The sequence below is a fragment of the Anticarsia gemmatalis genome, chromosome 29 (assembly GCF_050436995.1).
Source record: "Anticarsia gemmatalis isolate Benzon Research Colony breed Stoneville strain chromosome 29, ilAntGemm2 primary, whole genome shotgun sequence".
Classification (NCBI taxonomy): domain Eukaryota; kingdom Metazoa; phylum Arthropoda; class Insecta; order Lepidoptera; family Erebidae; genus Anticarsia; species Anticarsia gemmatalis.
The window spans coordinates 4009036-4033899 of NC_134773.1; the positions used below are offsets into that span (position 1 = coordinate 4009036).

Sequence of the window (24864 nt, forward strand, 5' to 3'; positions counted from 1 at the left end):
GATCCAGACTAGGGTTGCCGGCATTGCCCCGGAATTTTGTGTGTTGTCCCGTAATTTTACTTAGCTGTCCCGGAATTTAAAAATACTTGTTATTACGCGCTTGCTCTGCGAGACTGCTCGCGCTGTGTGGACGCGTCTATTGGCCCTCGTCCAGTAATTGAATCTAAATTATCTCTCATATTTTTCTTAATATATTTATTCGAAATAAAAGTCCAATAGAATGTATGGAACAACTTTATTTTAAGAAATAATTAAACAATATAATAGACAGCCATATTGTAAACAAACTTTTTGTCACCAAAAAGTTGTCGTAAATCAATACAAAACGAAAAAAATACGCGCCAATTTTGACAAGCAGTAGTACCACCTGTCAGAAAAAACGCCTACTGGCCGAATACAATTTAGTGGAGTAATATTTTTAAATTAAAATAGTACTTAAATTAATAATTTGTACATAATACCTATGGGGATATCTAATGTTTTACAATAAGTATGAACCAGATTATTATGGCAATATTTGATCATTTGACGATTAAAATGACACATAATATCACGCCTTTGGAGCAGAGACTAAAGAACGTCACTTGGTACGATCCTTACAAACTTCCCTTGCTATCACATACATACATGTTGTCATACAGGACCGTCGGTTACGAGTAGCACCTGAACAAGACATCGCCGATGTGATCTATGTATGTTAGACGTGATATTAAGTATATAAAAAATAACACACAATAATAAAAATCTAATGTATTTACTACAACTGTTTTTTACAAATTAGACCAAAGAGTAGTGATTTGTAGAGTATAATTTTTAAATTAACAAGCTAGGGGTTTAGATGTCCATTCCAAGGAGTTTCTTGTCAAAGATGAATTCTCCGAGGTCGCCGTGGCGGTCCATCATCTTCTTAAGAGTGGAGGCTTTGCCGGCGAGGTCGCGTTGTCCCTTGTATTGTTCTTCCAAGAAATCGCCAGTGAGGTAGTCCACAAGCTGTAAGGAGACAAAAAATTATATTATATGATTTAAGTAACTTTAGTCGAAGAAAAGGGACTGCCTCTGTGGCGCAGTCGGTAGTGTATGCGACTGCCGTGCGAGAGGTCTCAAGGTCGGGCCAAATAGTATTTTCTGAGGTTTTCTGTTAAGAATTTCTTAGAAATCCCGCACTTGGTCAACGTGGTGGACTCAAGGCGTAGCCCCTCCCTCGTTACGGTAAGAGACTCTTGCCCAGCAGTGGGACATTAACGGGTTAAATTTATTTATCTTTGCCATATTTCCGACTATTTAACCGACTTAATAAAGGAGGAGTATTTCATTTTGTGTTTGATACTCACATGGTAGTCGTTGAACTGGTCTTGGTCTTCCCTCTCGCCTCCCTCGCACTTGGCGATGACCTCCCGGATGCTCTTGGTGACGTCATGTTCCATTCTCAGGGCGCGCTCCAGGGCCTCCACGCCGTTCCTGATCGGAGTGATTTGAAGGTCTTGCTGTAGATGGAAAAGACAACATTATAGGCATTTTTATTGTCTTTAAGAAAGAGAAGAATTAATATTTTCGTTTCGTCTTATTTTTGGGTTATGTACCCAAAGGATAAGGGACTTGATTACTAACAACCGTATTTATAAAGAAGTTAGAGAATAGTTAGACAGTTGAAACGTTCACAGATAATAGGTGTCTTTACACACACGCTCTTTCGCGAACAGTATCAGAAAATAAGTATAAGAACGTGCTCACGACGCTATATTCATGTCGACATTTGCCGACGAAAGCGTCGTGAGCACTTTCTCATTTGTCGAGTAAAGCCGACCGTGGCGGTCAAAGGGTTAATAAAGAAATAAATATTAAATATAGTTACTGAATGTCAGACTAAAAAAGTCTTAAAAAATGGTAGTTACCTTAATCTGAATAAGGTTAGTGACATCAGTGGTCAGCTCTCCCCTCATGAGTAAATACTCGATCAGCTTCATCGCGTGCTCGCGTTCTTCGGAAGCCGCTTCAAAGAACAGCTTGGCAAATCCTGGCCGGTTTACCTGATGACAAGAGATAGATAATCTATACTAATATTATAAAGCTGAAGAGTTTGTTTGTTCGAACGCGCTAATCTCAGGAACTACTGGTCCGATTTAAAAAAATATTTCAGTGTTAGATAACCCATTTATCGAGGAAGGCTATAGGCTATATATCATCACGCTACGACCAATGAGAGCAGAGTACCAGTAAAAAATGTTATAAAAACGGGGGAAAAATTTACCCTTTCCCTCTCATGTGACCGAGCGAAGTTGCGCGGGTCAGCTAGCAGCTAGTCATTATATAATTTAAAAGACATTTTATCAAAAACTAGTTTAAGGAGCTCGTGGCTTAGTTAACAACAGCCGCGCGGATAGATCTCTGAGGTTAAGCTACGCTTGCCGAGGTTGTTCTGTTAATGGGTGACCATTTTATACATATCAAGTTTCTCTGTGTTTCGGAAGGCACGTTAAATTGTGAGTCCCGGCTGTAAATTTCAAAGATCTTTGACAGTCGTTAACAGTAGTCAGAAGCTTGGAAGTCTGACAATCGGTCTTACCGAGAGGTAAAAAGAAAAGAAGAAATAAAGAAAGGTATCGTGTTATGACTCAGGTAACTGGGCTGTGGAGGTCCGATAGACAGTCCCTTTATATAAAATACTGGTATTCAGCTGCATTCGTTGAGACTGGAAACCGACTCCAACACAGTTTGAAGAAATGCTAGACTGATTGAAATACTTACGACATCCTTAGAGAAATGAGCGCCAAAAGCCAGGTATTGCAGCGAAGCGCCCACTTCCTTCTTGATCTGGTGACGCATGGCCTCCTTGCAGCGATTGTGCATCGTCACCCATTCTCCGAAGATGCTCTGCTCTTTCAGATTGCCTGGAGACAAACAAATAAATTATTTTATCTATATCTTTATTATATAATTCTTCTGTAAGTGTGTATGTCACTGAACTTCTGTTAAACGACTGGACCGATTTTGATGAAATTTTTTGTGTGTGTTCAAGGGGATCTGAGAATGGTTTAGATTCACAATTTTGTCCGCTGGAGAATGTTTTTTTATTTCATTTTTATGGCAAAATAACGTTTGCCGGGTCAGCTAGTATTATATAAGTATAAATGATACCCGTTTTCCTTGGTCACGGCATCACGCGTGAATGGCTGGACCGATTTTACGCATTCTTTTTTTGTTGTATTTGTTATTATTAGGAGGAGGTTCTTACGGAAAAAAATATTAAGAAAATCTCTCAGAAATATTGAAAAATAGACATTTAATTTTGCATATTTTAGGCGGTACGAATACGAAGTTCGCCGGGTCAGCTAGTTAGTTATATTAGTGAGGGTAGCACATAAAGTACCATCAAAATCGGTTCAGACAGCAATCGTGAACTGTGATAATTAGACAGTATTTCTCAAAATACTAAAAAACAGACTAAAATCAATATTTACGGGAGCTCCCTTACAAGAAATTACATTAAATAGTCATTCAATGTTGATAACGGCAACTAGTAGACTTGCAATTGTATAAAGAAAAAGTGCTTCCCGTATCTGTCATTATGTCTGTATGTATGCATGTTTATATCTATGAAACTACACAACTGTTTTTGATGCAATGTTTTTTAATGAATAGAGAGTTATAAGTTGGTCATAAAACTCCCTATCCATTTATATGTGAAAATTGTAAAAGTTCTTATGAATAATAACTTTTTAAGCCGGGCGAAGCCAGGGCGGAACTCTTGTAAGTTATATGGATAGAACGGGAAACGGAAACCCCTTGGTCATTGGTGTACGAATTCAAGTCGTAGTTGGCTTGATTTTATAATAGTAAACAAGATTCATTCATTGACATTTGTTTTGCCGCCATTTTGCCAATCATCCGTTCTAAAACCATAGTTTAGTAAACAAGAATAGCTTGAATTTTTTTTTCCCACGGACTGTTCAATATTTTCTGTTTATTAATCACTTACGGTTACGTATTATGAGCTTCAAATCAACTACGCTATTAAAAAAATATTTTTATTTTAAAATTCTACACAATGAAAATAGTATTTTTTTTTTAAGTTTCTGTCTATCTATACGAAGAGTTTGTTTGTTTGTTTGTTTAAACGCGCTAATCTCAGGAACTACTGGTACGATTTGAAAAATTCTTTCAGTGTTAGATAGCCCATTTATTGAGGAAGGCTATATATCATCACGCTACGACCAATAGGAGCAGAGTAGCAATAAAAAATGTTCAAAAAAGGGGAAAATTTTGACCCATTCTCTCTAATGTGACGCAAGCGAAATTGCGCGGGTCTGCTAGTAGATAATAATGTCACGCAGTACCTAGATCTTCAAGGTAGCATATTACTTTTACCAATTTTAAAAATATACTACCTTTTTTTTATACGGATCAAACATTAGGCTAGATTTTCTGACTCTAAGGTGAGTTATTTAAACTTTGTATGAGATAAAGCACTGGCCAGTAACTTTTTACCTAAAAAGACAGTTTAAATAACAAAGAACACAAAGAAAATAATGTTTTTTATTTTTTTTATTTAAACAAAAAATCAAGGGAAGCAGGAACAGTTTCTTTATAAACAAATTGCGACGTTTAGGCCGAACAATGCGTTTCCTTTGTCACATTTCAAAGGTCAATAACACAATACCAATATGGCGTCTCATTTAATTGTCGTTGTCGTTGTTTTAAAACACCTTCGCGTAAATATGTTTGTTAAGTACAAGTTTGAATTAAATTGCTTAGTTTTAAAACTAGGTCAGTTTTTAATTACTGCAAACCTAGTTTTTTTCAAATACACGTATTTAAGTGAAAATAATTATGTAAAAAATCTCACGCCTGTTATACCCGGAAATTTAAGCGGGAGTTGAAATACACTCACGTTTCGCCATTAACAATGTTAGTCCCATGCAGTGTTGCCAACTCTACGTCTTTTTACGTAGATAGAACTTTAGTCCCAGAATCTACGTATTTTCTATCAAAATTATTCAATTGCAAAATAACATATCCCGTTGTTAGACTGAATGGGCATTATTTTTGTTACTTTCGTAAAAAAAAGTTAATAAACGTTCCGTTTTATACTAGCGCATACTCGCCTCGCCTCGCCACTCAACTTATTATTACGCCATTCATTTTAAAAACAGTGTCAGTCATCAGTCAATTCAAAAGAACTGAGACTCATGTGACTGTGTAAAACGAAACGTCTTGGCGTCTTGTCTGCGGTGTCTGCCGTAAATAAAACGGTAAAAGTGAATCTTAACCTAAAAATATTTCGAACTAAGATATCGAAGATGTTTTTTAGTTTAATTTCAATTTAATTTGTCTGAAAATGATAATAAAAATTGAATAATTTAAATAAATCGATGACCCTGAAAGTAGCGAACTTTTTTAAATTATCTGTAAGTGGTGGTTTCACATGTAGAATGTAGATATTGTAAAAACTAACCGGCTACTGGAATATTTATTTATTTATTATTATTTTTGTTCACGGAGATATCTCTCTAACCAGTTTTATCTATCTGCTGTCTGTCTGCAACTTTTAGGGTCTTATGAATTGTCGTTTTATTCACTTTTACCTACCCTACTGTCTTAATTTCAATCAAAAAAAAAAGTACGTAGATCTACGTATTTCTCATATGGAAATTTTACTATTTCTACGTAATTTTCTAATCTGGCCTACGCCTTTTTCAAAATCCAAGTTGGCAACACTGGTCCCATGTAATAGGAGATGAGCCTATTCCCATATACCGGACACGTTACTTAACTTTGGGCTACTATTGATACTAATATAAATTAGAAGAAGACCAATAGCACTTTGAATGACCTGGGAATTGAACCCGTGACTTCGTGACTTGCAGTCCTATACACTACCGACCACGCCACAGAGGCAGTCAGATACAGGTAATTTTGTAAAATCCATTTTTACTTTCGACAGATTATTTCCTTTTTTTATATAAAAGCATTTACACTGCATTCGGTACTAGAATGTTCCAAAGTTACATTTTTACAATTGGCAACAAACCAAGCGCAATGACATACAGTATTTGTTATTTTTATACACTTTGCTGATGAAATACAAAACATTATGGTAAAATGCGAGTTCATTTTAAACAAGAACTAGCTGACCGGCGCAACTTCGCTTGCGTCTCATAAGAGAGAATGCTATCTAACACTGAAAGATTTTTTTTAATCGGACCCATAGTTATAGATAGATTAGCGCGTTCAAACAAACAAACTCTTCAGCTTCATAATATTAGTATAGATTATGTATGCAGTAAACCCAATCAAAGATGGCTGACTTGGATGCATTTTCTTGATAAAAAAAAGTAAAAAGGGATCCTAGCAGCTCCTTTAAGTTCAAAACCATTGCTGGAATAAGAAAACTTGATGCTTTAAAATAATTAAAGCACACGATTACAGCAGTAAACACAAGCTACTGTTTCATTGTGTAGTGAAATTCTTTTCCGTTATTAACAAAGTCTACAAAACTAATCTAAGTACACATACGTGTTGTAGAGTTAATCCGTTTTATAACTACTATTATAAATGCGTAAGTTTGTCGGTTTGTTTATTACACAATCATTACTGAATCGCGTAATTGTGGTATGCATTTGATGAAATATAATAAGGAGATTGAAACTTGAGAGTGAGATCAAAACAAAACTGTTAATGTTTTTTTTAATCAGCTTTTTTAAAAATAAAAATTTAAGGGAAGCAAGTAATGTATGAATGTGTCATCATACGGGTAGTTCAAAATATAAACTGTCTTACTAATAAACGTGGTATAAGCTCTGTTTAGTAATACAGTGTTTTGTCTTCACTCATATACAGTTACAACATTGATTGTAAGTGACAAAACACCGTATAACTAATCACAGCTTACACGATATTTATTAGTAAGACTAGTCAATAAAAATATAATTGTTGTTATCTAAAACAATCAAAGGATTTACAAGCCAGTAGTTTGTTATCTAGACCTTTAATAGGTTAGTATTATGACAATAAATATGACTCATAGAGGTTTTGTGTTCCAAGGCAAGTAGTATACCATCTAGCGGTAGTTTACGGAACTAGTGGTGGAGGTTTTGTGTTCCAAGCTAGGCTAGTCTGTTAGATAATCCTTTGGGAAGGTTACATGTGTTGGAGGTTTTGTGTTCCAAGAGGAAATACACCCCCAAGCGGAATTTGTATGGAACAAGAAGGTGTAGGTTTTGTGTTGCAAAATTAGGTACATCCTTATTTAATGATAGTTTAGTGTGATTTGGGAGTTATCGGGTAGACGTTTTGTGTTCCAATACCAATTACACCCTATAGAGGAAGTCAATGAAACTAATTAGGAGTAGGTTTTGTGTTTCAAGATGAGGTACACCTCCTAGCAGAAGATAAAGAAACTAAAAAGGTTTTAGATTTGTGTTCCAAAGCTCCGAGTCGAGATAGAGATGGCGAAGTTTAAAGTATTAGAAGGTGGAGGTTTAGTGTTCCAAGGTCCATGCAAATCAGATAATCCTGTGGGTAGGTAACAGGCTGGATGTTTTGTGCTTCAAGTCAAGATAATCCCTAGCGAAAATTTACAGAAATATAGGTGATTGTTTAGTGTTCCTAGTCGATATACAACCCTCACAGCAGATTACGAAACTAAAAAGGTTTAGTATTTGTGTTCCAAACTTCCAAGTCGAGATAAAACCCCGAGATTTAAAGAAGTAGAGGGTGGAGGTTTTGTGTTCCTAGTCGAGATATACGCCTAGCGGTGAAAACTGTAGGCAGGAGCTATTGTATTCCTAGACAAGTAGACAAAGTATAGCCCTAGCGGAGGTATTGTGTTCCCAGTTAGGGTACGCAGTATACGGTACTAGTACTAGGTAAAGAAAGTATATACTATTCTCTTTTTTCTCTTACCAGACAGATACAGATACACAGTAAAGTAACCATAAACTACAGACCTTAGGTACGTCATAGATGTGACATAGATGCGAAATAAACTATTACAAAAACAATGGTGCCGTAAATAAAATTAAAATATTTATGAAACTAAAGTTATTTACGTCAAGAACGGCTTTAAAATATTGTTAAACAATAGGATTATTTTCTTTATATACTCTGCATAACTGTCAAATCAATAATGTCTGTTCAGTATAACAATGTCACAATAAACATACGATTGATGTGAATTTCCATTATGGAACTTCTAATATGTATTTCTAATGTCAAGGAAATATTCTTCATGTAGGTACCTATGTATAATGTAAAGGAAAACTTCGTAATTAATCTTAATGAGGGCTGCATGTGTGTATAAAAAAAAGATATCACTTGTTATAACGGTAAAGGAAAACATCGAGATGAAAACGTGAATGCCTGAGAGTTGTTTAACACAGTTCTTGAAGGTATGTCCTAAACCCGCACTAGGTCAGCGTGGTGGACTCAAAGCCTAACCCCCTTTCTCATTCCGGGAGCAGACCCTTGCCCAGTAACGTGCCCGGTAGATAGCAAAACGCTCATCCCCTATTACATGTGAAATAGGTAGGGTTGCCAGATCCAGGCTGACCATTTCCTGGACATTTCTGGGGCACGAACGGAATCCGAGTTTCGATCTCCGTTCCTAGGCTACACTAAGTAGGAATGACCAAAAAAAACGTTGTTGCATCGTAGCTTTGTAGACCCTTGTATTTTTTTATTCCGGGACGGCAAAGTAAGATTACTGGACAAGGGACAACATTCTGGGACAATCCCAGAAATCCCGGCAATGAGTGCAGTTCATACACCGTCTGGATTTAATAAAAAATCGGTATATTGATATTTTGAATTATATTTTCAGCTTCGTTGTTAGGGTCGTAGTGTCGCTCTTTAATCTCTGCCTGTACTTATGTGCCTATGTATGTTTTCAGCATATGTCAACATGTCTTGCGTCTAGCCACGTGTATTACTAAGTTACTATCCGGTTCAATGAAACAATGATAAACATGACGAAACTCCTTTGTTCACACGGAGAAAACAAGATGGCGATTATCATCTGTCAATTTTCCCGCCAATTGAGACCTGTCAGATAAAATGTACGTGTGTTGGAACATGAAATGTTGCTTATCTTATTTGATTAGATGCAAGTTTGTAAGAGGAAATAAAGACGTAAATAGATAGGTACTTAAGTGTAGATTATTTGAAGAGGTCTAGAATGAAGATGCGTAGATATTTGCTGATTAAGGGCTTAGCAGACAGATATTAACATATCTGTCTGCTGAGTGCTACGTTTCAAGTACTCGATTATACAAGTGCACTCTCAAGGAAACTGAGAAAGTCAAATCTATATACTTATCTAATATATAAATTTCTTACGTCACAGTTTTCGTTGCCATACTCCTCCGAAACGGCTTGACCGATTCTTATGAATTTTTGTGAGCATATTGAGTAGGTCTGAGAATCGGCCAACATCTATTTTCCATAACACTAAGTGACACTTTTTCTTTAAAATTATATAGCAAATCAGCGTTTGCCGGGTCAGCTAGTTATTAAATAAAACTCAAAGGTGACTGACTGAGTGACTGACATAGTGATCTATCAACGCACAGTCCAAACACTGGACGTATTGGGCTGAAATTTGACATGCAGGTAGATGTTACGGCGTAAGCATCCGCTAAGTAAGGATTTTGATAAATTCTACTAGGGAATCAAAATAGGGGGTGAAAGTTAACACAAAACTTCTAGATTTTCGACTGATTGAACTGAAATTAAGATAGATTTACACATAAGATATTTTTTAGTACGGGAAACCTTTTCACGCGGACGAAGTCGCGGGCGGCAGCTAGTCTTTTATAAAATTGCAAAAACTTCTGATTTTTATATAAAAATACTTAGAAACTTTTTTTTTACTTACGACCTTTCTCAATTTCTGTAGATAAGAATACCAGAGTAAAAATAACAGTCATGGCCTAGTAACAAAATCTTTTATATCAAAGGCCAGTTTCACGGCTTTTGTATAGGGGCCGGATAGCCTATCCCCTAGATAAAATAGCAGCAAACCCATGAAAGTAACTGTCAAAATACCGCCAGATACATGAACCAACATTTATTAAGAAATGGTTAAACCAGCCTCATGACTTATGTCCTTGTCTTGTTACCCAAAAAGAAGACCTTGTTTATGGTTTCGCTGAACAGATAAAATGGTCATAATTCATATAAATTCTCCGTAGTTTATCTGCAATATCATGCATACGTTTAAAATTCAGATATTTATTATCTATCCCGAAAACCTTTGACGTGACTTAACGACTGTTATCTTCATAGACAACAAGCGGGACCGACTTTTTACTTGCTCTCCGAAGCACGGAGACGCCCAGTTCAAATACCACTATGCGGTCACCCATCTATGTAATAACCGCGCCAAGGTTTGCTTAACCCACAGATCGTTTAGCAACCGGTAAGCGATCAATGACAATCAGAGATTGACAGTTGCTGATATATTATCAGTATTGTCTGGTATAATCTAAGTACTTGTGATAAGGTGTCGATATGTTTGTGATAACGATAACATCGTACGCTTTTTGTGTTCCGAGTTCATTAACTTAGCACCTTCGAGATGAAAGAATAATCTTTCTTTATGTATAAAATTACTACTGTCTCAATGCTGGGCAAGGGTCTCCTCCCGCAATGAGGGAGAGGTTAGGCCTTGAGTCCACCACGCTAGTCAAATGCGGATAGGGAACTTTGAAATGAAATGAACTGTTTTAAATATCAGGCTTGCAAGGTTACATCACGATGTTTTTCTTCACCGTTATGTGATTATTATTTCTAATTTCTAATATGCATATAACTTCGAAAATAAAAATGTACGCCAAATTATGTGATTACACAATAATTACCAATGATATGACTAATTATGGCCATGAAAAATTATCGTTACTTGAATAAAATTAATGAACCGTTTTATTTTATTGTAGTCATTATGTAGGTCAAAAGTTCGCGATTATTATATAAAAGCACATAGCTACTTTTTTTTAACGACAATATAAGAAAGGCTAGAGAAACTAAAGTATGCAGCCAGTATAATAGCATAGGTACAGCTATAAGTTAAAAACATAATGTGGCATACTTTAACCTTTTTTAAATTTCAATTATCATTTCTCACTTTTCCTGCCATAATTAAAGATCTCTTTATAAAAATGTAAGTACCTACTTTAATTAAAATAAGCTTAATCCTGAATGAATAACCATCAAAGTAAGACTGTCCAATGGAAGTATATTTCATAATAGACACGTGGTTTTGCACACACCAAAAAAAAAACAGAACAGTATGATGAAATACTTACACAATGTTTTTCAAAAAATGTGTTAATTTAGCATTTATTAGCATGTACATTATGTACAATGTACATGACGCGTTATAAGTCATACTCAACCTAATTAAGTTATATTGATTCATTTCATGACTTGCGTTTTTTCCGCAGTTTTCGCGCTCTTTTTTCATGTAGTTCAATTTGACAGTAAACATTTGACTATGGTTTGATTTTTTGATGAGATATTTTTTTAATAGTCTGCAATCAGGTCTTTGTTTAATTAAGCCACTAGAGGTCGCTTTAGTCGATTTATGTAGTGGCCTAGTTTCAAATCTAACAACCAATTAATATTTTGTGTCCAATATTAGTTGATAATTATAAGGTAGGTAAAAACTACAGAAGAAAATTATATTTATTTATGTTCAATACCTTATGTTATTCAAGATGTATGGATATGAATGAAGCAAAGGAAGTTTGGAAGGATCATACTAACTGACATTCTCTGGTCTCTGCCACCTCTATGGGAGAAAGTCGTTATTTCATGTATGTAAGTATGTGAAAAAGATTATTACGCAGAGAAACTACCCATCTAAGACTTATATTTTATGTATGTACCTATGTATGTAAAATCCCTATCAGTGTCATGTAGCTAATACATTGTTGCATGTTTATAAATATAGGCAATAGTTATCAATACAATGTGGCTTCATTTGTATGGTTAGATAAAACACTAACATATTATATTGCAAATTGACTATAATTATTGATGTTTATAACAACTACACCTTACATATCAATAATATTGTGAACTATGATATTTAGGCAATACAAAGAAAAAATTATGACAATCCAACAATGTTTATTAATTAATATTAATATTGTAAATAAAGGTAAAGGCAAGGACAGGTAGAAGTATATGAAATACTCCCACATTTCATAATGTTAGTACCATAATAAAATTATTCTAGGAGGCAAGCTTATTGCCGTATACCAGGCATGTTACTTAATTTTTTTGGAAAGAAGGCCAGGTCTGTAACTCACTCATAAAAATACTTAATTAACAAGAAAATTTTAAAACTAATAAGTAAGATTTTCTAATAATTTAGTTTCATGTTGTTGTTGATATTTTTATTACAGAAGCAACATTTCAGACTTATTCAAACAAAAACAAAACAATAGTCGGGTATGTGATGTCATCATGTCAATTCTTCAAGATTATTAAGTAAGAGTAAGATAAGTTTTGACATTTAGATCAGCTGATAGACAATTAATTCAATTTAGTGAACAGCTTTTGAAATCATTATGGCTAACCAAAAATAAAAACAATCGATTCCAGACAATTAAATGTTAAATGAAAAAAATGAAGGTGCCTGTAGATTTTTTTTTCGTAAAGGTATGCATAATAGAACATGACAATGTAATTTAATGGTGTGCCTAACCTTGAAAAGTTTGTATATTTATATATAAAAAGAGTCCAGTCGATAACTAGCGTAAGGTTAATTTAAATGCACAGTTTATCATGATTGTTTTATTTATTTAACCCCAGGGTCACGGTATCTTCCATAATTTTTAGTAGTCGGACGCTAGGTGGCGGTAATAGCCGAAGAAAGCGCACAGATGATCAGCAAAACAGTGAAAAAATAAAGTTTCTCGTGAATTTGACGTATTTACGTAAGTAGCCGCTTAATTTTTATTATTAATCGATCGATAGATTGTTGAAATAGTTGTTTCTTGATGTGTATAGAAATAATAAATTAAAAATACCGTCCAAATGTTATTTGCGACTAAAACGAACAAAGAAAATATGCACCCTCATTTATCGAATGCATCATAACCTAAATGCGAAGTAAATCAACCTCCTTCATAAACATTACAAACAAAGAAAAATAAAATTAAGAAAAAATACTCACATTGTGTGGCAGAAGCAGGCAGGCATACAGCCAGGACCGCAACGACAGCGAAGAGGATAGCCTTCATGTTTTAATTTTTTTTTCTACAATTAAAATCACAGATACTTTGACGATATTGTTGTGACAAGCAGTTCCGTAACGTACGAGTACTCGCGAAAGTCTAGCCTTTACACACACTGGTGTAGAAGGCGACTTATCAAACGCAACAAAATTGAAAAACAAGAACTATTGGAGTTGATGCCTCAGATTATACGAAAATAATGAACTGCGCAGCGATAACAGAACTTACAGAACCATCTCGTGTTGACAAGAGCTCGGGGAATGACACGTTAGAGCGAGAGGGGAGATACCTCCGTTCATTTATACAACAAAGTATCCTCCTAGAGGTTTCGTGTTCCAAGTCGACTCATGGAATATTTCTCGACCTATTTATGACTTTAACGCATAAAACATCATTTATCTCCTTCCTAATAGATATAAGATATCATAATCGAATATTTTAGGACATAATCAGGGCTCGAAATGTCGGTATTTAGTAGAAATGAGGAAAATAAAGGAATCATCTAGAAACGCAAAACCTCAACATTCTCAGTATGACAGAGCCGAACGTCATTCAAGGGTCGGCTCGCGGGGGGATAGCGCAGAGAGGGGCGAGGCAAAAATAGTGCCAGCTTTTCAATTTTGCTAGTTTTCATGGAACGTTAATCGCGAACAGTGCTATACATTTTACGATTGTTATCACTCAATTTCACATTAACGTAAACAAGTGGTATATTCCGTTACATTGATTATTATTTCACACTGAAAGCTTAACGTGTTCGACCGCAAAATAGAAACAAAGGTAATTTTATTTTCGGACTAGCCACCCTAAAGCTAAGTGCGACCAACTTCACGTGACAGATGTAGGATTTTTGTGATTTTATTATCATTTTGTCGTTCGCCATCGCCGCCAATCGCGACGGTTTATAATAATTTTAATTACGTGTTTCGTTCTCTCGTGGACGGAGGGTTTTATCAGTTCACTAGTCTTTGTTGAGAGTCGCCTTCTGCGCCAGTGAGTGTAAAGGCAGCACTTTCGACAGAACCGCAATCTCGTCTCTTTGCTTCTGACATTATTGTTTTCAATCGTCTCACAATATTTTGGTGAGTGACTTTTAATTATATCAACGCGCAATTTAAAATAACCTTCTTATTTCCTGTTTTGATTCTTCAAATACGGGAATAGGGTAGGTTTTTATTTATTTTGTGTCTTTAAATGCGTCGTGGACATATTTTATTTCTTTGTCATTAGAATTTTTCTTTTTTTTTATTACTGTTGTGTTTTTTTTTTTGTTATACCTAAGTCTAGTAATTTTTTAAGTTTTTAATTTTATTAATGTAGGTAGGTAACCTACAATACAATGAAAATAATGCAGCGTTGCAAGCTTGTATTGTCCTTGTTTTTTCAACAAATGACGTTGTTATTTTATTGTCAAAGTACCGTCGCGATGCGCCGATCGATTAAATCATTTACGATTTCCGAACAAACAAAAAAAACGTAATTCTATTTTTTTTAATCTATGAGTAAAACTTTAGAAGCTGTCTATTCTTAATGTGTCAATTTTATCAAAACAAAAATATTGCTTGTTTTGATTAGTTATCAGATTAATACGTTATTAAAACTTATTAAAACATTGTTACACAGTTTATCAGGTATTTATCGCAGTATTAGATGTGATTTATTGCTTATTAACATTGATTTGTACACGATTATTACGATTAATATAAAAACAAATGCCAGATGTGATTCCGCTTTTTAAATTCAAATGTGGAATATTCGATGTCCGATAGGCATTTGTTTTTTTATTAAATTTCATCAAACCTCGTATTTTTGACCATATTTATTGATTCTTAACTAATTTATTAACTGTCTGACTAATAAACGTGGTGTAAGCTCTGATTAGTTATACAGTGTTTTGTCACTTACAATCAATGTTGAAACTGTATATGAGTGCAGACATTATTATTTTAATACAGGACTTCAAAAGTTACAGTTGATTATCACCTTATAGACTTACTTGGCTATCAATTGTTTATTTGCTTTATTACCATACTAGCTGACCCGCGCAACTTCGCTTGCGTCACATAAGAGAGAATGGGTCAGAATTTTCCATGTTTTTGTAACACTTTTTACTGTTACCTACTCTGCTCCTATTGGTCGTAGCGTGATGATATAAAATATGCTTTTTTTTCATGAAAAATATTCTCAAAATAATTTATATCTCTTAGTATAACGAAGTCGCGCTAAGGCATATCCGCCATTAAGACAGTTGCCATGGCAACGGAATTTTGTTGATTCCATGTCATTATAATGTTGATTTTTCGCGACTTCGTTGAATTTTCTGAATTTTCCCGGGAAATGCGTCATTTTCCCGGGGTAAAAAGTAGCCTATTAGTCCATTGAAATGTTACAATTTGAGGGCCGAATATTGCATTTCTTAGAGGACGCAATTTTATTTTTGGAACATGTAGGAGGGGTCAATAGAAGCTTAACTTGAAGTTTGTGGGGTCGCCACTCTTGTCCCCCGGCCGCCATCTTGGAAAAGGGGGTAGAAACACTTTTTTCACTATATCTCGGAAACTATGCGTCTTACAATAAAATTGTAAAAGCATAATGTGTAGCAAATTATTTTGCCTACAAATACGTCTAATAATTTTTTGTCCTAAATTAACAATTAAAGAAGTTATAAGCAAAATAGTGAAATTTTTTTTACAAAAATTTTCTTTCCAAATCCGGTCTATTTCGGAGCGCTGTTACTGAGTTTCTAATTAATGAAATAAAAAAAATATATAAGGCAAAAATTTCCTCGAAAAATACTCTACAAGATTGTTCTGAGTTAATTTTTTTTAATTTATTCATATCAGCTTAGCCTTTTTTCCCAACTATGTTGGAGTCGGCTTCCAGTCTCATCAGATGCAGCTGAATACCAGTATTTTACATGGAGCGACTGCCTATCTGACATCCACAACCCATTTACCTGGGATATAACACGATACCCCTGGTTAAGACTGGTTGTCAGACTTTCAAGCTTCTGAGTACTGTTAACGACTGTCAAATATCTTCGAAAATGACAGCCGGGACCCACAATTTAACGTGCCTTCCGAAACACGGAGGAACTCGATATGTGTAAGATGGTCACCCATCCACAAAACAACCTTGGCAAGCGTGGCTTAACCTCAGAGATCCATCCGCGCGGCTGTCGCTAAAAAAAGTTATAGAGCAATAAAGAAAATAATTATAAAAAAAATTGCACTTTTTTGCTTATAACTTCTTTGATTGTTAATTTAGGGCAAAAAGTTATTAGACATATTTGTAGACAAAATAATTTGCTACAAATTATGCTTTTACAATGTTATTGTAAGACGCATAGTTTCCGAGATATAGCAAAAAAAGTGTTTCCACCCCCTTTTCCAAGATGGCGGCCGGGGGACAAGAGTGGCGACCCCACAAACTTCAAGTTAAGCTTCTATAGACCCCCCCTACATGTTCCAAAAATAAAATTGCGTCCTCTAATAAATGTAAATCTCATGTAACATTTCAATGGAGTATATGTCCTTTCTCGGGTATCAAAATATCTCCATACCAAATTTCATGCAAATTGGTTCAGTAGTTTAGACGTGATTGAGTAGCAGACAGACAGACAGACAGACAGAGTTACTTTCGCATTTATAATATTAGTATGGATGAAGGTGAATCAGATCATTAATACACTGGGATAATTTGTCCTACCCATTTCCATCTTGTAGATTAGCTATCAATATGATAACATTTCATCATATTTGTTGATGTGACATGATGTATGGAAGTGTTAAATAACCGATGAGTCATACTCATACATACAGAACTAGTACAATGCTATTGATTAGAATATTTCTCAATAGTAGCTCAAAGTTTAGTAACATGCCCGGTATATGACAATAAGCTTGCCCACTATTATATGGGTCAGGTTATACATCTCTGCCTGAACCTTTTAGTATAACAGGTGTGATGTTATCTATGTAGAAAATAGATATACATTTTTGTTTTTTATTTTAATTACCTGAAAATATTCTAGTGCAGTATTGCTTAAGTTTTACCAGTCTATGGATAGGAAGTCAAATGTAATTTAAGGGATCCCTGAAGAGCCCTGCAGAAAGAAGCAGTATTTTTTCGAACAAGTTGCCATTTAACTAGCTGGTGACTGTAGGTGGCTAAAAAATATTAATCATTTCCAAGGATAAAAATGTGGACTTCTATACACAAGCTAACACACCACATGTTAAGAAACACTGTGGGTACCAAATACTCCAATATTAATTATAATTTATTTTTCCACAGAAACATGAAGGCCGTACTAGCCCTGTGCCTGCTGGCTGTCTCCGGAGCCCTAGCCGCCGACTCCTGCTACCACAACGTGGAGATTGACTGCAGCCAAGTCTCCAACAGCCTTGGTAAGTCACACACTCATTATTACAACTTTAAGAGACAATTTGACCACTTCCAGATAAGTATTAGATAGCCTATATGAAGGAATTGTGGTTGATTTCATACATTTGTTGTCACTTTATCAAGTAGATTGGGTACCTAAGACTTATTTATAAGCTGTGATCCTAACCCTCTTATTCATAAACACCACATAAACCAATTTTAGTTAAAACACTACTAAAATATGTTTTCTCTTTTTCATTTCACTCTGGAGTGAAAGAAACAAAACACTTTATAAGCCTTTCATAACTTCATATATTTTTATGATTAAGAGGGTAAGTGTCAGGTTTATGAATAAGTCTCGGATAACCTACCCAACAGGTATACCTATATAATAAGTTAACTATGATACTTATACAGAGGTGATGAAATGTGGTTTAATATTGTTTTATAGAAATTAGTTTGGGCGTAATTAGGAATTAGCTGGGAGGGTGTTACTGTAACTATATGATTGACATAGCTTGAAACAAGGAATAATTGCCCCCGTTTGGCAACTTTATGTCAATATTGCCTCAATGTGTCAACTTTGCCGCAACGTTTGAATTTTGCCACAATGTGTCAATTTTGCCCTATTATAACAACTTTGCCAGAATTTTGTTACTTGGCCTCCTAGTACAATGCTTCCTAACTACTATCTCAAAATATGCGTTGCTAGCGACTTATAACAAAAAAATAATTATAAAAAAGAGTGGCCTAAACTGGCCAGGAGTTTGTTGGCAGCTCTACTCATTGGCTCTACCTTCCGAACTGGCGGTAAATTCACTTTATGTATCATTGACTATCATAAGTGTAATCCTATATGAATAAATTATTTGGTTTTAATTAAAAGAGGTTAAATATCTTTTGACTATCTTTTTAGGTTTTCTGCTGGACCCCAAACGTCTATGTAATAAGTATTATGTGTTATATGTATTTATTTATTTTTTTATGTGTGTTTATTTTAGCATAGTCCCTTCAAGTCAAATTCAATTGTATATTAGCACATTCATTTCCTATTTTTCACGAGTTTCTCTTAATTGCAGTTTAGTAATAAATTATAGTAATTAATGACACATACTTTAAGTTAAAGTTGATTAGATAACTCACTTGTTTTGCGTTATAATGTTCAAACTACACATATGAGTTAGTTAGTTAGTCCGGGATTAAATAGGCTTCCTCCGTGGCGCAGTGGTTTAGGTCACCACGCCGCTACCATTGCGTCTGGAGGTCGTGGGTTCGATTCCCACACGGAACAATTATTAGTGCGATCCGCAAATAATTGTTTCGGGTCTGGTTGTACTTTGTGTCCGTTGTTTGTATGTTTGTAAAAGGCCCCGCGACACAAGAGCAATTCTTAGTGCGGGAGTTGTCTTTTTTTAATAAGCAGAACAAAGGGTTTTTTAACCGACTTCAAAGAAAGAGGAGCTTGTCAATTCAATCGTATCTTTTGTCTTTTATGCCCTTTCTCATCATGAATAGATATTAACTTTTCTTTTGTTCGTCGTCACTATATGTCTGAGATAAAATGTACATGACTGATAGCACATCTGCCTGTCAATCGGTAAAGATAAGAATATAAATAATATCTCGAGCGTTTGATATGTAGCAACAGGTTTTATAAATAACAACGCCATCTTGATATATGACTAGAGTTACTAAGTAACCTGAAACGCGCAAGCTTGGTTTTTATGCCGAAAATGAATAAATAAATTTAACCCTTTAAGGGTGACAAATCAACATCGAGCTATGCTGCGCTGTGCTATGTTTGTGCTTGAGGTTGTATTAAACAGAGCGCAGCCTCACACAGCGTAGCACAGCTTGGTTTGTTTGTATCCTCATTAAAATATTAGACAAGCGAGTTGACCAAACATAGCACAGCGCAGCCATAGCGCAGCATAGCCCAATGTTGATTTGTCACCCTAACGTCCCACTGCTGGGCAAGGGTCTCCTCCTGTAATGAGGGAGGGGTTAGACCTTGAGTTCACAACGCTGGCCAATTGCGGGTTGGGGACTTTGCATACCTTCAAGAACTGTTCTAAACAACTCTCAGGCATGCAAGGTTGTATCACGATGTTTTCCATCACCGTTTGAACAAGTGATAATTATTTCTAATACACACATTACTTGGAAAAGTCACTGGTGTGTTGCTTCGGGTTCGAACCTGCGGCTACTCGGCTATCACAGCTCTTTTTGTAATAATTAATATACAATCTTTAAAGAATGATCATTATTACACTTAAATCTCATGTTGTAGATATAACTAAGTTTCACTTAAAATTGAGTGTCGTTTGAGTAGTACCTAAGTGATATCTGAAGATACAGCATAGATCTCGTTTGTGTGTGTCTGTGTGTTTGTTTTTATGTTTGTAGTGTTTTTTCTTTTTGAGTTTTATGTCACTCTTTATTTTGTGTTTATCACTACCCATCTACTAGGTACGCGTAAGAATATTAGCCGGGGTAAAAGTAGATTATGTGTTAAAGGGCTTGCAAATATCTAATTAAATATTATAAAAAAAAATCGGGAGTTATACAGGTTATAATTTTGCAACTTTCACATTTATAATATTCGTATTGATGATTTTTAGTCGAAATATCTACATATATTTTTAATCTTGACAACTTTCGGAATAAAAGTTGCATTATTGCATGTATTTAAAACATATTTTCTTGCATATATTTATTATATACTTCTTATGTATTTATTTACGCTTTTTCAGGGAAGCGAGTCAGTGAGTATTTTATTATGTAAAAGGGGGTCTAAGCATGTATATAACAGATTATATAGCAGTTAAAAATATATTATCATGGGATTTTAACATGGATATTTCATCAAGGCGCTTACAAAGATTCGTTCTAGGATTTTTTTACAAACTCGAATAAAAGTAATAGAATAAAAAAATAAAAATTATTATATATTTTCACTAACGCACTATTTTACCCGACGGAGACGTAATAAAGACGTGCTTCCATCAAACGCACTCTTTATACATATACGTCTCTTGTATTTATGTTTCGTTTTCTACACACTTGTTGCTATATTCAGACACATAAAGTTAATTGTCGCTTGCTATATTTTGGGTTTTTTAATCATGTGGTACATACATAAAATACGCCTTATTCGCATAGGGGTAGGCAGAGAGCAAAGAACGTCACTTGGTAAGATGCTTACAAACTTACCTTGCCTCATTCACATCCATACATCTGGTCATACTAAGCCATAAATATATAAAGCAATGGTATAACTAATCAATTTGTTTATTATCTAATAAGGGGACCAGCAGAAATAGGGAAAACATTTTTAGATTCTAATTGGTATTTAACTGATCATGCGGTCGTCAACCGTAGTGGATCCAAGGCCTGACCCCTACTCCATTTTGGAAGGAGACCCGTGTCCAGCATTGGGACACTTATGGGTTAAATTATAAAAAATAATAAATTGGTAGTTTATTCGTTTCAGCACATCGTAAACATTTCAGATTACTTGGACTAATATTTGGTATTAGATATCATTTAAAATCGCTCTAAAATACGTAGCATTACTTAAGTTTACTTATTATATGAATCATTTTAACAATGGAATTCCGAATAATTAACTAAAAGCCATTTTTATTTATAAGTTCTGCTATGCGAAGGTCTACAAAAATATATGTTTAACCCGTTAACGACCCACTAATCTGACAACATTGCCACGGGATTTCTTATCCTTAACAAATATGCATATAAATTTAATCTTTATCAAAAATCAATCAAAATCGTAATATAAATCTATGACAAAGCGAACAAATTGTTTCACAACCCGTGGCAAAGTAAAAAAAAAACATTTAACAACTTTGCCACAGGATATATCATTTAACCAGTCAATTGTAAACTTAACAAAAAGCAATCAATTACAAACTCTACAATACAAATTGTATCACAACCCGTGGCAAAGTTGTCTAACATAGGCAAAGTTGCCAACACGACCGTCTATATAACATTGCCTCTCTCCACAGCGATTCCCCGTTGTAACGCAAAGTACGGTGAATACACCAGCCACGGCAACGTAGCGAAGGAACTACAAGCATATGGCAACCTGCATCTTAGGAGATCATTTGAGTACCTGCTGTCGTCTGCCTTCTACAATAACTACCAGACGAACCGAGCTGGGTTCAGCAAGTTGTTCAAAAAGCTGTCTGACGAAGCTTGGGAGAAGACTATTGATATTATCAAGCATGTTACTATGAGAGGTAAGTTTGAAACTGTACTAATGTGGTTTGTCTGGAACGCGATAATCTCAGGAACTACTGGTACGATTTGAATAATACTTTAGTGTTAGATAGCCTATTTATTGAAGAAGGCTGTAGGCTATATAACATCCCGCTACGACTAATAGGATCAGAGTACTAGCAAAAATGTTACAAAATCGCGAAAACACTAGGGATGATTCTGATACATGGGACTAAAATTGTTAATGGCGAAACGTGAGTGTATTTCTAACACCTCTGCCTACCTTCAAGTATAACTGGCGTGATGTTATGTATGAAATGACTTAAAAAGCTGGATTTCCCTGAACATTATTCAGCGACTGAAATGGGGTGGTAACTTAGTTAACCCTTTGAACGCCACGGTCGGCTATACTCGACAAATTAGAAAGTGCTCACAACGCTATATTTTTGTCGACATTAGCCGACGAAAGTGACCGTTGTGGTCAAAGGGCTGAGAAAAAAATGATAAAAATAAATTTTATTCTCTTCCCAGGTGATGAAATGGACTTCAACCAGCGCAGCTCTCAGGAACTGAAGGCGGACAACAAGACGTACACGGTCGAACTGCACGAACTGCAAGCGTTAGCCAAGGCTCTGGACACGCAGAAGGAGCTCGCCGAGCGCGCCTTCTATATCCACCGTGAAGCTACCAGGAACAGCCAGCATTTGCATGACCCTGAGGTATGGAAACACTTTTAAATATTTCTAGGGTCAAAGGGACGCGGAGTATCCGATTGGAGGTACCGCGTCCTGGCCACCTTATAGTGACTGTAGAAGGAACACCGTTAGGTTTTTAGTCGGTATGCCCATGTTAGCCGGAACGCCTAGCCGGCGGGAGAGCCCGACAGACCCCCGCTTTCCTCACTGGGGCGGGACATGCAGTAATGCATTTTCCTGACGCTAAAAAAAAATTGGTCAGAAAATTTGTGTTAATACCACTTTTTAGGTGGTGTGATAAATAATGTAGCTGCTCTATGCCATGATGAGCAAGTGGGTGTTTTGTCAGTGGTTTGCCATTATTTTTAATGTCTATAGTAGGGTGGTCATGGGCAAAGTATAAATGTGACTGATAAGTTCTTATACTTGTAAAATAATTGGATTTAATAATTTTGGTTTTGCTTAGTTACATTACAAATTATTCTAAGAAACGTTTTTCAAAGTGGAATGAGGGATAACACCTTCACGTTTTAGAAATTTAAGTAATAATTGTATTTTTTTAGTCAACGTTAATTTTATTGCCTACTTTTTGTTAAAAATAATCGTAGGAGAATCTGAAAATCTGCTTGTCATACTAATGTTAATAAACATAATAATTTCTCCGTAGATCGCCCAGTACCTCGAGGAAGAATTCATTGAGGACCACGCCAAGAAAATCAGAGACCTGGCCGGACACACCAACGACCTCAAGAAGTTCATCACAGCTAACAGCGGCCAAGACCTCTCTCTGGCTCTGTACCTCTTCGACGAATACCTGCAGAAGACTCTTTAAACATCTAAAATACGTATAAATACATAATACAGCTGTTTCACTCTTTATTTACCTATAAAACAACTTAAAACAAATAAATACATACGTAGTTAGAAAATAAATATTCGAGAAAAAACATGGCGACTTTTCATCTGTCAATTAAAATTGGCGGGAATTTTGACGTAAGATCTAGGATTTTTGGCTATGATTACCTTTGCCTATAAAAAGTAGATACGCCATCTTGTAGAATGCACGATATTATTGTCATAATACGTATTTCAAAGCTTTTATTAAAGAGTGAAATAGATTTTACGTAAATTACTCTACTAAAATTAATATTGTTTTTTTATATGGCCATTAAATAACCCATTCTGTACAAATTAGGCTGTTATTATTGTGATTTTCATTAGTTTGTCCCCATTCTTATTTTAAGCGATATAAACCTATATTTTAAGTATAGATATCGTAGTTATATTCAGTTATTTTCAATAAAACTTGATTTAAATTCATATATCGATGTTTTCTTTACATAAAAAATACCTACATCTAAATCATTTATTTTCAATATTTAACATTAATAAATACTATTTTTATATTTGAACAAACCAAAAAAAAGATAAAATATAAATATAAGAAAAAAAGCATCATAAAATATCTCCCAGAATGAATGTTATAAATAATTAATGACAACTAATTAATTATTCATTCTTAAAATTTTACAAAAATAATAAGTCGAATTGGTTGAGTCGTTCTTGTGTTAAACGCTTGGCAACACATTTGAGTACCAGGGTACTAGGATCGCATAACTTGCAAGGAGGTCTTTTTAAATAAAAATCGTAGCCAGTTTAAGTTTTGCGACATCTATCGGGAATAGTAGCTGAATTAATACTATAACCATTCAATATATTATTGTACTAGCTGACCCGCGCAGCTTCGCTTGCGTCACATAAGAGAGAATGAGTCAATTTTCTACGTTTTTGTAACACTTTTTTACTGTTACTCTGCTCCTATTAGTCGTAGCGTAATGATATAAAATATGCTTTTTTTCACGAAAAATATTCTTAAAATTATTTATATCTCTTAATATAACGAAGTCGCGCTAAGGCATATCTACCATTAAAACAGTTGCCATGACAACGGAATTTTGTTAATTTAATGTCATTATAATATTGATTATTCGCGACTTCGATCGCCACCTGAATTTTTCCGGGAAATGCGTCATTTTCCCGGGGTAAAAAGTAGCCTATGTCCTTTCTCGGGTATCAAAATATCTCCATACCAAATTTCATGCAAATTGGTTCAGTAGTTTAGGCGTGATTGAGTAGCACACAGACAGACAGACAGACAGACAGACAGAGTTACTTTCGCATTTATAATATTAGTATGGATTGATTCAGCTACTGCACGACAGATGTCGCTACTAAATTGCAAAATTCAAGAGACCTCTTCGCAAGCTATGCGATCCTGGTACATGAAACTCAGCCGGCGA

General features: G+C 35.2%; 2 protein-coding genes across 7 annotated transcripts; one reads left to right on the top strand and one right to left on the bottom strand.

Moving 5' to 3' along the window:
• Window positions 1-218: 218 nt before the first annotated feature.
• Window positions 219-13498, bottom strand: Fer1HCH (ferritin 1 heavy chain). The gene is made up of 5 exons (XM_076133293.1): window positions 13181-13498; window positions 2746-2888; window positions 1893-2027; window positions 1332-1484; window positions 219-990 (listed from the first exon to the last, which is right to left on the bottom strand). The coding sequence occupies exons 1-5, from the start codon at window positions 13245-13247 to the stop codon at window positions 835-837; spliced, it is 654 nt and encodes a 217-aa protein (XP_075989408.1). The 5' UTR covers window positions 13248-13498; the 3' UTR covers window positions 219-834.
• Window positions 12817-23886, top strand: Fer2LCH (ferritin 2 light chain). Of its 6 annotated transcripts, none has more exons than XM_076133288.1 (6): window positions 12817-12941; window positions 17538-17650; window positions 20381-20392; window positions 21656-21889; window positions 22401-22588; window positions 23232-23886. In XM_076133288.1, exons 2-6 carry the CDS (start codon window positions 17542-17544, stop codon window positions 23394-23396), a joined length of 708 nt encoding a protein of 235 aa, XP_075989403.1. In that variant the 5' UTR covers window positions 12817-12941; window positions 17538-17541; the 3' UTR covers window positions 23397-23886. The 6 variants fall into 6 exon arrangements, with proteins under 6 accessions (XP_075989403.1, XP_075989407.1, XP_075989402.1 ...); XM_076133287.1 differs by lacking the exon at window positions 12817-12941 and adding an exon at window positions 13867-14021; XM_076133286.1 differs by lacking the exon at window positions 12817-12941 and adding an exon at window positions 14083-14323.
• Window positions 23887-24864: the final 978 nt, after the last annotated feature.